General features: G+C 53.2%; 2 protein-coding genes across 7 annotated transcripts; one reads left to right on the top strand and one right to left on the bottom strand.

The window, feature by feature from the left end:
* Nucleotides 1-195: 195 nt before the first annotated feature.
* Nucleotides 196-17,234, bottom strand: LOC311592975 (uncharacterized protein). 4 transcript variants are annotated; one of them, XM_084773923.1, is made up of 5 exons: nucleotides 17,096-17,234; nucleotides 3,028-3,228; nucleotides 1,599-1,745; nucleotides 1,033-1,161; nucleotides 196-892 (listed from the first exon to the last, which is right to left on the bottom strand). In XM_084773923.1, the coding sequence occupies exons 2-5, from the start codon at nucleotides 3,116-3,118 to the stop codon at nucleotides 609-611; spliced, it is 651 nt and encodes a 216-aa protein (XP_084630049.1). In that variant the 5' UTR covers nucleotides 3,119-3,228; nucleotides 17,096-17,234; the 3' UTR covers nucleotides 196-608. The 4 variants fall into 4 exon arrangements, with proteins under 4 accessions (XP_084630049.1, XP_084630047.1, XP_084630046.1 ...); XM_084773921.1 differs by lacking the exon at nucleotides 17,096-17,234 and adding an exon at nucleotides 9,161-9,290; XM_084773920.1 differs by lacking the exon at nucleotides 17,096-17,234 and adding an exon at nucleotides 8,722-8,791.
* LOC311592974 (uncharacterized protein) lies at nucleotides 8,995-13,282 on the top strand (the record flags this gene model as incomplete). 3 transcript variants are annotated; one of them, XM_084773918.1, is made up of 5 exons in its annotated part: nucleotides 8,995-9,683; nucleotides 9,992-10,260; nucleotides 11,309-11,455; nucleotides 12,646-12,777; nucleotides 13,061-13,278. In XM_084773918.1, the coding sequence occupies 5 exons, from the start codon at nucleotides 8,995-8,997 to the stop codon at nucleotides 13,126-13,128; spliced, it is 1,305 nt and encodes a 434-aa protein (XP_084630044.1). In that variant the 3' UTR covers nucleotides 13,129-13,278. The 3 variants fall into 3 exon arrangements, with proteins under 3 accessions (XP_084630044.1, XP_084630045.1, XP_084630043.1); XM_084773919.1 differs by lacking the exon at nucleotides 12,646-12,777 and having other exon boundaries at nucleotides 13,061-13,282; XM_084773917.1 differs by lacking the exons at nucleotides 12,646-12,777; nucleotides 13,061-13,278 and having other exon boundaries at nucleotides 11,309-11,772.
* Nucleotides 17,235-17,423: the final 189 nt, after the last annotated feature.

Consider the following 17,423-nt stretch of genomic DNA (forward strand, 5'->3'; position numbering starts at 1 on the left):
TGCGGCTGACACAAACGCAGACAAAATGCTCACACCAAGTCAGGGATGCCACAATAAGTAGGCTCTGGCAAAGAGAAGGCTCAGATCTCAAAGGCAAAGTTAGAGACATCAGGAAGGTCGGCTCCAGTTAGTGCCCGACCTTACAGTGGAAGCAGAAGGAATGACATGACGTCAGACACTGAGAATTTGGACTGCCAACCTGATTTTATTGAGTCGGGGAAGCCAGTAAGGGGGGCGGGATGTTATATCAAGCCTTGATTTCCTGCGGAAGGGTCTGTCCACAGAAGGGCGGGGACTGCCTCCGAGGCTAGGCTGCAGAGTGTCTGCCTGGGGCCCCTGGAGAGACATCTTAGGTGGCTTAGGGGCGTGGCCTATGGGCCGGAGCATCGCCCGGCCTAGGAATGCACCACATTGCTCCAGCTAGCTGTTTGGGACCATGGACCAGTGTCCTCTCAGAGGACCACAGCCGCAGCTGAGAGTCCTGGAGGACTTCCAGAGTAGGGTCGCTGCCAAGACTCAGTCATCAAGGGGTGGGCCCTAGCGCGGGGGGCGGGGCTTGCCACCTGTCTCCCGAGGGTGCTTCCTGCTCTCAGGGGTAGTATGGGACCTCAAGGGAGGTCTGATTGAGACGGAGCCTCGGGGACAGAGGTAGAGGCATCTGGCCGTGGGGACTCGTCAGTGTCCTGAGAAGTTGGAAAGTCCCTCCGATGAGGAGCCCCAGGGTTGTTCACAAAGCTGCTTGAAGCAGACTGGGTGGGCTCTGAGCTCCTGTCCGAATTGGGGTGCTGCAGCAAGTGGTGTCGCGAGGCCCAACGGTAGTAGCTGATCCTCCGCTCCATGAAAGGAGTACTGTGGCTCCACATCCGCACTTGGTTGAGGAAGGACAAAGTTCCTGTAGGAAGGGATCCGGTGGGCACTGGACTCAGAGCTCCACCCCAAGCCCCACCCCTGCCCTATAGGCTGTTTCCCTTTTCTGGGCTCCGCCCCTGCCCTGCCCAGGCCCCGCCCTTCCATCTGAGGCCCCGCCCTCACCGGCCCACAGCATCAAGACGCTGGCGCACCAGCACAGGTAGAAGGCCAGCTGGTAGGATACCTGTGGCCTCGGGCGCAGCCTACTGCAGTTGACGACAAAGAGCGTCTGGCTGAGGAGAATCAGGAGCCCTGCACTGGGGTGGGGCCAGAGAAGGACAGGAGGCTAGACAGGGGAACCCCACACGCACTCCAGGAAAAGGAGACAGAGACAACCTCCCTGACCTGCCACAACAAGTAGACAAACGTTCACACACACACACACACACACACACACACCAGACAAATTAAAACATACTCAGAGGGGAGGGGAAAGGAAAGCAGGAAAATAGACTAAGCCATCAGCCAGGACTGGTGGGCACAGGCCTTTAATCCTAGCTACAAGGCCAGCACGGACCACAGAGTGAGATCACAGCCAGCCTGAGCTACAGAGAAACCCAGGCTAGTCCCAGCGACATCCCTGTCGCCCAAAGCAGCAGAATTGCAAGTCTAGCCACATCTCTGGGTAGGAAGAGGCTCTGGGGTGGAGGAGGGGCTCCCCAGGCACCCCTTTCCTTGCCAACACTTACCGATGCCAATGCTGAGGAAACTGAAGATGAAGTCAATCTTGTTCAGACGGCGGCAGACTTGTTGGAAGGAGAGGAACATGGCGAGCAGGAGGGCGACGCATAGTGCCAGGGCCAGAAATGTGAAGCCCTTGCTCATGTGCATGTAAACTGAGGAGAGTTGGGGAGACAAGGACAGTTGCCCCCGCACCCACACACACCCTCCCCCCCCACACCCTCCCCTCCCCCCCCACACCCTTCCCTCCCCTGTACCCACACACCCTCCCCTCCCCCTGCACCCACACACACCCTCCCCTCCCCCTGCACCCACACACACCCTCCCCTCCCCCTGCACCCACACACACCCTCCCCTCCCCTGTACCCACACACACCCTCCCCTCCCCTGTACCCACACACACCCTCCCCTCCCCTGTACCCACACACACCCTCCCCTCCCCTGTACCCACACACACCCTCCCCCCCCACACCCTTCCCTCCCCTGTACCCACACACCCTCCCCTCCCCTGTACCCACACACCCTCCCCTCCCCCTGCACCCACACACACCCTCCCCTCCCCTGTACCCACACACCCTCCCCTCCCCCCGCACCCACACACACCCTCCCCTCCCCCTGCACCCACACACACCCTCCCCTCTCCCACACCCACACACACACCCTCACACACACCCTCCCCCCCCACACCCTCCCCTCCCCCCCACACCCACACACACCCTCCCCTCCCCCTGCACCCACACACACCCTCCCCTCCCCCTCACACCATGAGTTACTCCAGCGGCTGGGGAGGAGTGCCATCTCAAGGCCTGCCTGAGCAATTAGTGGGACCTAGATCCTATCTGTCTCAAAATACAAATTAAAAGAGTCTGGGGCTCCCGGGAATGTGGCGTCCTTGGTAGAATGCTTGCCTAGCATGTGCGAAGAAGGCCTGCCTTCCACCCCTAGCGCTGGCATAAGCCTAATATAGTGACGCATGCCTGGAATCCCAGCAGTGGGGGTGGGGTGAGGGAGTAGGGGGAAGGCCAGGAATTCAGGGTTATCCACAGCTACACACTGAGCTGGAGGCCAGCCTGGGCTACATGAGACCCTGTCTCAAACAAGGCAGAGGATGGGACTGTAGCTCAGCACCTCTACAGTTCTCCAATGAGGGGCTGGGGGCGTGCCTCAGTGGTGGACCCCCTAAGGATGTGTGTAAGGCACTGGGTTCTAGCTTCAAAAAAAAAAAATCACCTCCACTCACATCACCAAAATCCCTTCCTAGAAATTGCAAAATAATTCTATTGCCACTCACAGAGTTACCCTCCAAAAGCCACGGGGCCCCCAATGTAAGCTCGAAGCTACTCCCTTAGAGAGACTCCTGGGACAGTGCCACTGGCTCACCCCCACAGTCACCTCTAGCGCCCATTAGCAGGACCCACAGACTATACAGGCACTGACCAGTGACTTGACCCACGTTGGCACACTTATATCTCTTGCAGTCAGTCCAGAGGCCGATGAAGCCAGTGTACGGACCATACACATAGGCCATGCGACCATCCAGCACGCTGAACGCCAACAAGGTTGCCAGGAGGATGAAGACGAGGGACCAGCCACGCAGGACAAACTTCCGGTCCTCTTCCCAGGAACAGAGCAGGTTAGCTGGGGAGGGAGAAAGTTCTGGAGGCCTGGGCCGTTCTCCACCACCTCACAGCATACCAGCCTCCACCCTCGTCCTGTGGGGAGCGGCGGCGGCGGCCAGCACACCTTCCGGCCTCTTCTGACACAGTCCGCCTATCTCCAACTCCAAAGCTATCACCGCCCAGCTGCTAACCGCAACTCAGTGCTGGGCCACCACACATCCACCAAGTCTCATCTGAAGTCCTGTTCCTCCTGTGTCTCCAGGGGGCTCCTCCTACCTCTAAGAGCTGCCCTACCTTGGGGGCTCAGTGCAGTGTGCCTCTTCTTGGGACACTCTAACCGGCTTGGATTTGGGTTTTGCTTTTGTTCTGAGACAAAGTTTCATGTAGCCCAGCTGGCTTCTAACTCACTGCAGAGCCAAGGATGACCCTGAGCTCCTAACCCTCTCCTTCCTCCACCACCCGAGCGCTGGGATAAGAGCTGTGCACCAACCCTGTGGGCTTCGGTGGTACTGGGGATGGAGCCATTGTCCCAGCCCTCACTGCTCGCTTTTGCCTGGCCTTTCAGAACCATTGGCCTTCAGTTTCTTTTCTTCCCACCCCCCTCCCTGAGCTCAGCCCACCGCTCTCAGCCACTGCTCAGTCAGCCTACAGGGTGTGGGTCTCCTTCACTGGCAAGTCACAAATGTACAATGAACTGCTTGCTAGTTGTTTTCCCCTCACCAATCCTCTGCAACTGTGTTTCATGAGGGTAGGAAACAAATCTGTTTGGATCTCCAGCGTGCTCCCATCACTTTGCAGAGAGGCTGTGTTTGTAGTGCTTATTAAATGAAAGAAGTAATAAATGAGTGGATGAACGGATGCACAGATGGGTTCACAAATGGACTCATGAACGGATGAACTGGCGGATGCATGCATAAACAGATGTGGGCATTGATGGCACCAGAAACGACTCCTTTCCCTACCTTTATAGCAAAGAATAGCATAGTTTTCAGAAGAACTTGGGCACAGAAGCCTAGGACTCAGAGAAGAGCTTGGTGGCCATCCCATCACCAGCTCCTCAGCTAGCTTGGATTCAGGCTGCCCTGGCCTTCTTGGAGCTTGCAGTACACACACGCACACGTCCAGATCAAATGTGCCAAGTGCCATGCCAGTTGGCATATTCTAGATATCCAACAGGACAGGATGCAACAGGCACAGTGAGTGCGTGGCCAAGGCTATGTAGTCTTTCTTTTCTCCAACAGAACCCAGGCTGAACTCCTGATTTTTTATTTATCTTTTATTTATTTTTTAGATAGAGTCTTCCTAGGTAGGTCTGACTGGCCTGAACTCACTCTGTAGACCAGTCTAACCCGGGACTCACAGAGATCCACCTGCCTCTGCCTCTGCCTCTTAAGTTCTGGGATCAATGGTGTGCAGCACCATATTCAGCTCCCAAGATAAACCCTTAATGGTGCTCCTGGGGCGGGGGTAGCATTTTCTGGTTGCTGTTTCTTGAGAAAGGGCCTCACATAAGCCCAGGCTGGGCTAGCCATAGGATCTTAGGATCTTAGGATCACCTTATACTTCTGACTTTCCTCCTCCACCTGCCCAGTGCAGGGATGACAGGCATGCTCACTCTGCCTGCACTTTACAGGGGCTGGGGATGGAATCCAGGGCTTGGTGCATGCCAGATGAACACTCTACCAAGCTACAGCCCAGCCTTTGTTTTGTGGTTCTGGTTTGAGGGTCTGCTTATTTGGTTTTGTCTTTTGTTTTTGTTGGTGGTGGTTTTTTTGTTTTGTTTTTGTTGTTGTTTTTTTGTTTTGTTTTGGTTTTTGGTTTTCTGAGACACGGTTTCTCTGTGTTGCCTTGGCTATCCTGGCTATCCTGGACTCACTCTGTAGACCAGGCTGGCCTCAAATTCACATCGATCCACCTGCCTCTGCCTCCCAAGTGCTGGGATTAAAGGCTTGCGCCACCACACCCGGCTGCTTATTTGTTTTTACATGTGTTTGTTTGTTTGTCTTGTGGTCAGCATGAGTGCCACAGGACACATGTAGAGGTCGGGGACAATCCTAGGGAGTCAGTTCTCTCCATCCACCATGCGGCTTCCTCACATCAATCACACTCAGCCCTCAGGCTGGGCAGCAAGCGCCTTTACCTGCTGAGCTATCTTACTGACGGGTTCTGCTTAGTTTTTGTTGTGTGTTTGTTTGTTTAGATAAGATTTCAACATTGGCCTGGAACTCACTAGGTAGAGCAGGCTGACTTCAGCATCCTGGTGATCTTCCTGCCTCAGCATAGTTAATCCTGGTATTACAGGGGCACACCATCTAGTCCAGCAACTGTTTACGACTTAAACCACTATGATTTATTTTTGAAACTTGGCTCCAGTGGCCAAACAAGTATCTCAACAATGGTGTATACCACATTTCGCTCCGTTTTAGAATACAGCTTTCTCTTAAATTTTGGTGTTGAGACAGGGTCTCCCCGAGTAACTTTAACCTACCTAGAACTCACTGTGTATATCAGACTGGCTTTGAGCTCACAGACATCTGCCTGCTTCTGCCTCCAGAGTGCCAGGCACTATCATGCCTACATCTAAGATGTAGTTTTAACACCTTTAAAACTAGAATACATAATAATACCAGGAACATCTCAAAAAAACACCTTTGACCTTTAAAAATAAAAAATAATAATAATAACATTTACTAAGTCCAGGTGTAATGATACATGCCTTTAATTTCAGCACTTGGGAGGCAGAGGCAGACCAGCTTGGTCTACATAGTAAGTTCCAGGCCAGGCACAACTACGTAGAGAGACCCTGCCTCAAAACAAAAGAACAACACGTGGATTCTCGGTATTGCATAATCACTGAACTCTGACAAGCTTGGCAGGACAACATCTGTCTGTGACGTCAGCACTTGCGAAGCTGATGCAGAAGGACTGTCGTGAATTTGGGGCCAGCCTGGGCTACGTAGTGAGTTTAGGGCTAGCCAGGCCCAGATAGCAAGAAGATAGATCAGATAGATAGATAGATAGATAGACAGACAGACAGACAGACAGACAGACAGACAGACAGATGATAGATAGATAAACGGCCAACAAGATAGGGCTTACGGGGTAGAGGCTCTTGCCGTGGAGGCTAACAACCTGGGCTCAGCCCCTACAGCCCCCATGGTGGAAGGAGAAAATCAGCTCTCAGAAGTTATCCTCTGCCTTCCACACACTCCCTGTGGTTCTCACCCTCACCCCACCACACGCACGCGCACGCGCGGATACAAAATAAATGTCGGAGCTGCAGAGTCGGCTCCACAGTTAAGAGCACTTCCTGATCTTGCAAAGGGCCAGGGTTCTGCTCCCAGCATTCACGGTTGGGAGGCTCACACCTGACTATGAGCCCAGCTCCAGAGAATCCGGAGCCTCTATAGGCACTGCATGCACACGGGGTACATATAGACATGCAAGCACTCACACATATACATAAGAAAATATAAACAGAGGCTGGAGAGATGGCTCAGCAGTTAAGAGCAGTGGCTGGGGGTTGGAGAGATGGCTCAGAGGTTAAGAGCACTGACTACTCTTCCAGAGGTCCTGAGTTCAATTCCCAGCAACCACATGGTGGCTTACCACTGTCTATATTGTAACCTGATGCCCTCTTCTGGCCTGCAGATGTACATAAGACCACTGTATAAATAATAAAAAAATTTAAAAAAAAAAAAAAGAGCAGTGGCTGCTCTTTCAGAGGTCCCATGTGGCATCTCACAACTATCTGCAACTCCAGTTCCAGGGGATCTGAGACCCTTACACAGACATGCATACAAGCAAAACACCAATGTACATAAAATAAACAACTTTTTAGAAAAAGAAACTATAAATAAATAAATCTTAAAAACAAATAAATGTAAAAAATAAAATAAAATCTAATAATGTGGGTATTTATATAATAAACATAAAATTTTACTAGTAGTTTTCCTTTAAAGTTCATCAAAAGAAATCATGGGGAAAGAGCAGAATGTTTTCCATTGTTGCTTTTGTTGTTATTATTTTGAGACAGCCTCTCTGTAGCCCATGATGGGCTTAAACTCAATGCCAGCCTCCTGCCTCTGAGTGCTGAGACTGCAGGCATGCACCATCATACCCACCTAGGAGGGAGGATTTCAATAGTCCCTCCCCCTGTTTGGGATGCCTGCCTGCCTGCCCGCCTGGCTGCCTGCCCTGTCTGCCCACTGCCTGCCTGCCCTGCCTATCTGCCTTCCTGCCCTGTCTGCCCTGCCTGCCTGCCTTCCTGACCTGCCTGCCCTGTCTGCCCTGCTGGCCCTGCCCTGTCTGCCCACTGCCTGCCTGCCTGCCTATCTGCCAGCTTGCCTGTCTGCCCACTGCCTGCCTGCCTGCCTGCCTCTGCCCTATCTACCCACTGCCTGCCTGCCTGCCCTGTCTGCCTGCCCTGTCTGCCCACTGCCTGCCTGCCTGTCTGCCTGCCTGCCTGCCTGTCTGCCCACTGCCTGTCTGCCCACTGCCTGCCTGTCTGCCTGCCTACCTGCCTGCCTGTCTGCCCACTGCCTGTCTGCCTGTCTGTCTGCCTGCCTGCCTGTCTGCCCACTGCCTGCCTGCCTGTCTGCCTGCCTGTCTGCCCACTGCCTGCCTGCCTGCCTGCCTGCCTGTCTGCCCACTGCCTGCCTGCCTGTCTGCCCACTGCCTGCCTGCCTGTCTGCCTGCCTGCCTGCCTGCCTGCCTGCCTGTCTGCCTGTCTGCCTGCCTGCCTGCCTGTCTGCCCACTGCCTGCCTGCCTGTCTGCCTGCCTGCCTGTCTGCCCACTGCCTGCCTGTCTGCCTGCCTGCCTGCCCACTGCCTGCATGCCTGTCTGCCTGCCTGCCTGCCTGCCTGTCTGCCCACTGCCTGCCTGCCTGCCTGCCTGCCTGTCTGTCTGCCCACTGCCTGCCTGTCTGCCCACTGCCTGCCTGCCTGTCTGCCTGCCTGCCTGCCTGCCTGTCTGCCCACTGCCTGCCTGCCTCCCTGCCTGCCTGTCTGTCTGCCCTGCCCTGCCCTGCCTGTCTGTCTGCCCTGCCTACCTGCCCACTGCCCACTGCCTGCCTGCCTGCCTGCCTTAGTGTTGTGGCTGGGCCTTTCTCTTCTCCCAACCCCAGATTGGAAGGCTTCAGGGACAAGAAGCAGACCCAGTCTTCTGGGAGGCCTCAGGGGAGGGTGAAGGGCATGAGAAATAGGTGAGGAAGAAGTGAGACTCCGAGGCAGAAAAGGGAACCAAGATAGACACTGGCTGGGACCAAGCCCTGGGAACTGCAGCGAAGTCACAGATAGATGGAAGGAACTGTAAGCTCAGCTCTCAGGCCTTCTAGAGACTGTAGAATTCATCTCAAGCACGCTACTGACCCAGCCCTGACTCTCAGTCCTGCCTAGCCCCAATCCCAGCCAGACCTAGCCCAGACCTTCCCTAACCCAGCCTCACCCTGTCCTACCCAATCCAGACTCCGCCCAGTCCCACTGGCCCAGCCCCAACACCCGGGTCACTCACGAAGGCCTACGGTGGAGTCTGAGGCCATGGCCAACTGCAGCCTCTTGGAACCCCTCCAACTGTCATAGAACCCACCCCAACCCCAGCTGCTGCCCAGCCCAAATCCCTGAGCACTGTCTGGAGGCAGACAGACAGGGAACAAGAATCACAGACAGAGGGACACATAACCCTAAGTCAGAGCTACAGGTATCCAGGAGGCCACAATAGTGCCTGGAGGCTGAGCCTGATGTGAATTGAGTACATTCAGGCACTCGCCCCATCCTGCCTTTCCACATGGACCAGAACTCCTCTGGCCTCCAGAGCAAGACAGCAGCTCCCCTCAGCAGCCAAAATGAAGGCCAAAAATCTAGCCCCTCAAACCCCCAGACCAACATGAACGTCCCTGTGCCCATCATCCACACTCAAAGACTCAGCAACCAGGAACTCTCAGCACCCACACCTGTAATCCGAAGGGTCAGCATCCAGGAACCGCCCGCCTCTCTCTTCCTCCCTCACAGGCTCAGCACTCAGATTTCTTCCCTGCCCACCATTCTCCCACGAAGGATCAGCATTCAAGAGAGCCCTTCTCAGGGTTTCCAGTCCAGTGCACAGGACATACAATCTGTTGCCTACAACCGCTGGCTTAATTCCAGAGAGGCCTCTTCCCTTTCCCCTACCAGCCGATTCGGCATCCTAAGCTCTCACACCCTGTGCAGTGTCCGGTCAGAAATCCAGACCTTACAAGCCAACAATGAAAGCCGCCATTCCGTGACCCAGTCACACGTCCGGCCCAGTGTGGACGTCCCCCCATCCCTAACCCAGAGCCCGGCGGCCAGCATCGGAAGCTTTGAGTCCTTGATCTGGGACTCCAAGGAGAGTTTGAAAGAATTTTCGTGTGACTCTCTGTCTAGTCAGTCTAGTCAGGATACTCAAGGCAACACAACCAAGGCGCTGAGCGCTGCTTCTACAATGGGCTCTACAGGGTGAGTAGAGGAGGACGCAGGGGAGCCGGACTCAAGCCTGGAGCTGCACAGCTACATTTGGAACTGGAGTTGCAGCAGCAGTTAGACAGTTCCCTGGGTCAAAATGGACAGGATCTGGGCAGACGCAAGGCAGATGAGATCAGGTGTTTTGAACTTAGACATCCTCCTGCCTCTGACTTCTGGGCTGAGATCAAAGGCATGTGCCACTAGGCCTGGCTTCTCAGATTGGGATTTGAAGAACCAGTAGTGGGGTGGCTGAGCAGGGTGGATGGACTGCCTGCTGATGACGGTCACATCATCTGTCACAGGACTAACAGCAAGAGCTGGTCACTGCTCCCCATAGGCTGGAGGCTGTTGCTTGAAGGCAGGAAGATCAGCAGGTACCTTAGCCTGGCGCTGACTGTGGCTGGCATGGTGATGCTCAGCCTCATTGCCTTGTGGCAGCCCTGGATCCACTTCCAAGTGCCTCTGACGCCTCCAGAGGACCCCACCGGCCCCAACACCATCCCCATCGACACCATCTTTTTTATGCGCTGCCCCGACATCTCCTGCATGAATGAATATGATAAAAATGCTTGTAAGTCCCGCCCTGTCCTCGCCCCTGCAGGGACTCAGCCGGCCCCGTCCTCGCCCCTCCAGGGACTCAGCCGGCCCCGTCCTCGCCCCTCCAGGGACTCAGCCGGCCCTGTCCTCGCCCCTGCAGGGACTCAGCCGGCCCCGTCCTCGCCCCTCCAGGGACTCAGCGCCCCCCCTCCTTGTCCCAGAGAACTTCAAAAATAGTACTCCCCTTAGGCTGCTCCTTGACACCCACACAACATCCTCATGCCCAAGAGCCTGATGCCGCTGACCAAAAAGTGTGTCTCACACGCCAGATCCGATGCATCCAGTAGCCATGTCCTTAGAGCTCAGTGTTGGTGCGCGAGCACGCCTAAGTGTGCAGATGCAAGTGCGCCTGTGTGCATGTGGGGACCAGAAGACAGCGTCTTAGGAGGGGTGTCATTTACTGTCATCCAAAGCACCAGGGCCAAGAGCAGCTTGGGGAGGGAAGGGCTCAAGGCACGTTCAGTGAATCGGCCTCCATCGCAGCAAAGCAAAGGTTTCATTTTCCTGGTTCTTAATTCAGCCCTGGGTGGCTTACGACCACCTGCAACTCTGGTTCCAGGTAATCTGATGCCCTCCTCTGGCCTCTAGGGGTGTTTGTGTCTGTCTGTCTGTCTGTGTATGTGCTCCTTTGGAGGCCAGAGGTTCGTGTCAGACGCTTCCCCAACTTTCCGCCTTAATTTTTAAAGATTCATTTATTGGGGACAGACTCTCCCCATGTAGACCAGGCTGGCCTCAAACACACAGAGATCTGTCTTCTCCTGTTTCCCAAGAGCTGTGATTAGAGGCATGCACCACCGTGGCCATCTACTTTAAACTTTTTATTTGTGTCTGTGTGTGGGCATGTACATTAATGCGCATGCTCCTGGAAGCCAGAAGGAGCTATCACATTCCCTGAAATTAGCGTTACATGTAGCTGTAAGCCTCCCAGGGCGGGTGCAGGCACTGAGCTCGGGTCCTCCGGAAGAGCAGCAAGCCATCTCCTCAGCCCAGGCATGGGGCTCTTGACTCCCCTCTTTTCCCAGACTTGCTGGACCTGGCCTGGGCCTGCCTCCTCATCTCCGGCATCATGAGCTTCTGCGTGTGTATGGGTCTCATCAGCACTATATTCTTCCCCAGCACCAACCTGCCCTTGATGGACTTCTCTCTCTTCGTCTGCAGCCTCATGACAGGCACGTTACTAAGGCTTCCCGTGGGCGCCCATCGCAGAGGCCAGCTCCATCCCACTGTACTCAGTCCAGCCCAGCCCACACCTGCCTCCTCACAACTCTCCAGCCATGATGATGCACCCGGCCCTGAAAACAGCCTCACCTCTAACTCCCATCTCACCATCAGTCCCAATCCAAGCCGAGCTTCCCCTCCTCCTCAGGCCACACTGCAACCTTCCCTCCAGAATGCATGCCAAGGTTTCAGTCAGACAATTCGATCCTTCTACCTGAACAGAAAGTACTTCTTTTGTTATTTCCAATGACTGGGAAAAAAAAAAAAAGTCCAGATCTGTCCAATCTGAAAAAGTTTCTTTTTCTCCCTTTTCACAAATTATCTTCAATTCTTGTTCATTCAAATTACCTAAAATGATCAAATTCTCTCTCTGTGGCTCCAGAAGCCCAATGTTAAGGAGCCAATAATAAGAATCTGACGGAGTCTCTGAGGTTTGCCAAGACACATCCCAATCACCACACACCCTCGTGAGGGCCCTCAAAGATGGGTCTGTGGTTATACCCATTGTAGAGATGAGAATACTGAGGCTCAGGCACATGAGAGACTGCCCTAAGGTAAAGGACAGAGGCAGGGTAAGAGGCCTAGTTTATGAGTCCCAAAACCTCCCAACGTCTCACATCAGGCTACAGTCAGGAGGCCCACGGGTGGAGATTTTGGGTCTGAAGATCAAAGGCACTGGGGGTAAATGTAGCGGCACATGCTTGCGGTCCTACCACTTGGGAGGCTCCAGCAGCAAGTTAGCAGCAAGTCCAAGGCCAGCCTGAACTACATAGTGAGTCCAGGGCTAGCCTGGGCCATAAATCAAGCTCTTATCTCAAAATGGCAACAACCCAAAAGGAAAGTAGGAAGTGAAGGATGGAGGGCAGATGGAAGGAAGAGAGAGGGGACCAGAGGGGAGAAAGTTCAGGAAGAGGAAAGAGGAGAGTGGAGACGCAGCTCAGTCGGTGGAGCGCCTGCCTGGAGTGCATGAAACCCTGGGTGCCATCCCGAAACTGCACACACCAAGCGTGGCGTCGCACGTCTTAAGACAGGAGGGGTTCAAGGTCACCCTCAGCTGCGTAGGGAGTTTAAAGAGAAAGCCACAGCCGTGTGACTAAGCCTGTGGGAGGCTCACACCTGGGCTGGGCTTTGTGCTACACAGGGGTCAGCATCATTCTGGGGGTCCTGTTCTACCTGATGCAAGCCCGAAAGTTCCTGCAGGAGGGCATGACCTACATGCTGGGAAGCAGTTTCTACCTGGCCTGGATCAACGTCTTCTTCTTCTCCATGATTGGTCTGCCTGGGCTCCTCCCATGTGGCCTCAGTGGTGCACATGGCACTGTGGGGATTCACAGGAGTCGGGGTGGGGTTGCACCCAGGGCCAGGGAGGGCTGGACTGGGCTTGGAGCCAGGGCTGGGGATTCTTGTAGGCTGGGGGGTGGGTTGGGGACAACATAAGGATGAAATTGATTTGGGGTTTAGGGACGGGGCAGGGGCTGGCGTAGGACAGTATGGGGTACACAGTGGGCTAGCCTACTGACTTCTTGTGTGTTCTCTGCCCTTTTTTTCTCTCTCAGGCCTCTTCTCCTATCTGAACTACATGAACTTCTGGTCCATCCTGGCACGCCAGGCCATATGGTCTTAGGACATGACAATGAAGTGACACCAATGCTCCACTCAGGCTGTCAGCTGCCTCCCGAGCTTGCTCTCCACCCCTCTCCTCATGAGTCCTGTAACTTCTGACTCCCCTCAACCTGGAGTACTTATATTTTAAAGAAAAATATCTTTTGCCCAGAAAGTTTCCTTACCTGAAAGTACTTTGTGGAACTGCCATATTCTTCCCCTGCCCCTCCCCACCTTGTCCATCTTTGTCCTCTTACGTCGAAAGGGGACTCAGGGATAAAACATCAAAAGTCTACAAAGATATGAGGGTGAGGGTCCTTGGTGTACACGTGGTGGTTTTGTTTTGTTTTTTGTTGTTGTTGTTGTTTTTTGTGGAGACTGGGGGAGGGGGTGTTTCAAGACAGGGCTTCTCTGTGTAGCCTTGGTTGTCCTGGAATTCACTCTGTAGACCAGGCTGGCTTTGAACTCACAGAGATCCGCCTGCTTCTGACTCCAGAGCACTGGGATTAAAGGCGTGCGCCACCACCACCTGGCCATAAGGTGCTTACTGCTTGTTGAAGGGTTGACTTACCCCCATATCTTGACTTCAACATTTACTTCTTTTGACTTCTGCTGTGGTTTTGTTGTTGTTGTTATTTTTGAAACAGGTTCTTACTATGTTGACCAGGCTGGCCTGGAACTCACAGAGACAGGCCAACATTTATCTCCTGAGTGCTAGGATTAAAAGAACAGTGAGTGAGCCACCGTTCCCCAGCTCCAACCTTCAGTTTTATAATCAACAATTCACCTTTTCTGAAAAAATCCTGCTCACATCTTCCACTCACCTTCCATCCTTTCCTGTGGCCCCGACCCCACTCCTTCTATTCTTCCCAAAGGCTCTCAACACAGCCGGCTCGGTGCAGGGTTTTGGGAGGGAGTTGTGGAGCCAAGAGTCATCTGCTGAATGGAGAAAGGTTGAAACGCGGGTAAAAACCCCATCACTGCCCAAGCTCACCACCTCCTACACAGGGAAATGAGGGATCTTTTTCTCATTCTCATAGGTCTAGAGATTCTGTCACTGAGTAGCTCTATGACCCATAGCAAGGTTGCCCCACTTGGGACTCAGTTTCTTTGTAGCGAGGGAAGGACCTACTACACAGATCCAACCTTGTGACATCGCCACATAATATTATCTACAAAGTTTGCATCCAAGAACTGCATGATCATAGGACCCAGAGAGATAGGTTAGTACTTAAGGGTGCTTGCTTGCTTTCCCAGGAGACTGAGTTTCGTTCTCAGTATCCAGGTTGGGTGGCTCACATCTGCCTATACCTCCAGCTGAAAGGGGAATCTGCTCCCCTCTTCTGGCCTCTGCAGGTACTGCACCCACGCATATACATATACTGTCCAACATACTCACACAAATGAAAATAAAAATAAATTTGAGAAAAAGAACTGAACCATTGAGCTATCAAAAAAATCACAAGGGGCTGGGCAGATGACTCAAAAAAAAAAAACCACAAGGGGCTGGACAGATGACTCAGCTGCACTTGGTTTTGCAGAAAACCAGGGTTTGATTCCTAAAACTCACAACCTCCCAGAACCCCTGTTTCAACACTCTCTTCTGATCCTTGAGGGCACCAGGCACACCTGTGGCAGAGGCATACATGCAAACAAAACACTCGAAAAAATCTAAAATTTTAAATTTCAAAGAAATTTTAGGTGCTTTTTCGTGTATTCCAGACTGCTCGGGCACTCACTGTGTAGCCAAGAGGAGACCTAAGCTCTGAATCTCTTGCTGGCATTACAGGTGGGCACAACCAGGCCTGGTTTACTTAGTGCTGGGGATGGACCCAGCACTGCCTACGTGCTGCACCCTACCAACTGAGCCACACCCCAAACACGTGATCAAATACACACAGTCCAAATACTGTGCAGAGGAGCGCAAAATATGCACCCATAACGAAAGAGATGAGAGGTGAGGGGACCCATGCTATGGGGAAAGAGAAAGCCACTTCAGGGGAAAGGGTCAAAGTGCAATCCATGACATGGTGAAGGGGGAGGGGTCAAGGTGACAGGAGCGTGAGAAGACAGCTGGTCACATTGCCATCTGCAGTCAGGAAGCAGAGGGGACATGAATACCTGGGCTTTATAGCACAGTGTCCCCCAAAGTGGGTGGGCCTCCCCAGGTCAGTTAACCTAACCAAGATAATCTATGCACAGGCATAGCCAGAGGCTAACCTAACCCAGATAATCGCCCACAGAGTGTGCTCAGAAGCTTGTTTCCTAGGTGATTCTGGATTCTGTCACGTTGACCATATTAGCCATTAACGTCATAGTGGAAACCAAGCATAGAGGCAGACAGGAAAGGTCTCTGAGTTCAAGGCCAGCCTCATCTACATAGAAAGACCTGTCTCAAGAAACGTCTCAAGAAACAAAACAAAAATATAGCACGGGAGATAGGGGTAGAAAGAGGGGGGCAATTTGGGGATTCTTGCCTAAGATGACAGGTGAGCATAGGTGGGGGGGGGGAGCCACGTGGACCAGAGTAACTTGAAACGCAGAGATAACGGTACGTGCTAAGGGTGCTGTGGCAAAGAAGGACTCCATAGGTTCTAGAGACATCAGGAAGGCCACAAGTGAGGGAGGAAGATGAGGTACAGCGTGCACACAGAGGAACATCACTAACGGCCTTGTTAAGAATACTGCCAGCAGCCATAATGGAAACTCATTTACATCGCTAAGAGAAGAATATAGTCTTTTCCCATACTTCAGACCACTAGGTTCCAAGGCAAAACTCCTCAGTGGGAGGGAGAAAAGGCCAGCTGAACAAAGATCCCTCAGGTCACATAAAGTATTGTAAGACCCCCTCCCCTGTGCACCCGACATAGCAAGCATAGCAGCAGTAACGCTATCTTGCAAGGCAAGACTAGAATAATAGGTTCCCGGGATAAGATGAGGCCTGGGGCCCAGAGGAGAAAGATAAAAGCGTGCTAAGATAACAGAAACAGTTTGTCCTTGTCAAACAAGATATTTATGGCCGGCCATCTGGCCCAGAGAATGGGTAAACTCCCCTGTTCCCAGAGCCCATCTAATGACCGGGCCATAACCTCGCCTCATTTAAATTTACCAATCAGAGCCCTGTAACTATGCTTCTCGCTTCTGTACCTGCACTTCTCGCTAAAATCCCTATAAAAGACCCCCGAAAGGCTCGCTCGGCGCGCCAGCCTCTCCGGAGACTGAGACGCCCGGGTACCCGTCCCTCTACAATAAAGCCTCTTGCGTGTTGCAACCGAAACCTTGGTCTCGCTGGTTCTTGGTGGGGGTCTCCACGTTAAGACCACCGTGCCGGGGGTCTTACAGTATTTCATTTATGGCTTAAAGAATGTAACGTGGGGGCCGGGCGTGGTGGCGCACGCCTTTAATCCCAGCACTTGGGAGGCAGAGGCAGGTGGATCACTGTGAGTTCGAGGCCAGCCTGGTCTACAAAACGAGTCCAGGATAGCTAAGGCTACACAGAGAGACCCTGTCTCAAAAAGAAAAAAAAAAAGAATGTAACGTGGAAAGACTATTTGGAGAGCAAATTGAAGAAGAGAAAGAGAACCCATTACCCAACGTGTTAAATAGAGTAAAAAGAAAAAGGAAAAAAAAAGTGCTCAACTGTGTGCTGTGTAAACTGGTAAGACGTACAGGCAGGTTTTTTTGTTGTTGTTTTGTTTCGGTTTTTGCTTTTTGTTTTGTTTGTTTTGCAAATGTTCTATCAGTTTTGTGGTTGAGACAGTCTACACAGCTCCAGCCCAACCAAGAATTCAGAACCCTGCTCGTTGCCCCTAACACCCGAGGGTCCAGACTCCTGCCTCCTTATTCAAACCCAGAGGTCCAGCCTTCCAGCCCTGCTCCCTCAGACCCAGGAGTCCAGAACTACCCTGCCTCACGCATAGGGAATCCCGCCTTTCCGTCCTAGCATCCTTCTCGGGCTGCGCCCACCACAGAACAAATTTGCTCCTAACTGCTGTCGGCCAGCCTGCGACGGTCCTGCCTCCCGCGCTGCGGCTTCGACCATCGCTAGGTAGGCCCTTTAAGTGTAAGCCAGCCTCTGCAGCCGGGGACTAGTTCCCCTGCCGCGCTGGCAAGTCCTGCGGCTTCCGGTTCTGGCCCCTCCTACTCTAGGGGGCCTTTCTCGTCCTGCCCCCCCCCCCTCCTTGGGAGCTGCCTCAGAAGTGCCTGACGAGAATGACCACTCAGAAGCGTCCATCATACTTTTCGTCCTTTCTGGAGACGACATACCTTATCACCTGATCAGAAATATTTTAGCGGCAAGCGATGTTTATTCCTTCT

The sequence above is a fragment of the Acomys minous genome (assembly GCF_964271855.1).
Source record: "Acomys minous genome assembly, chromosome: 2".
Taxonomy (NCBI): domain Eukaryota; kingdom Metazoa; phylum Chordata; class Mammalia; order Rodentia; family Muridae; genus Acomys; species Acomys minous.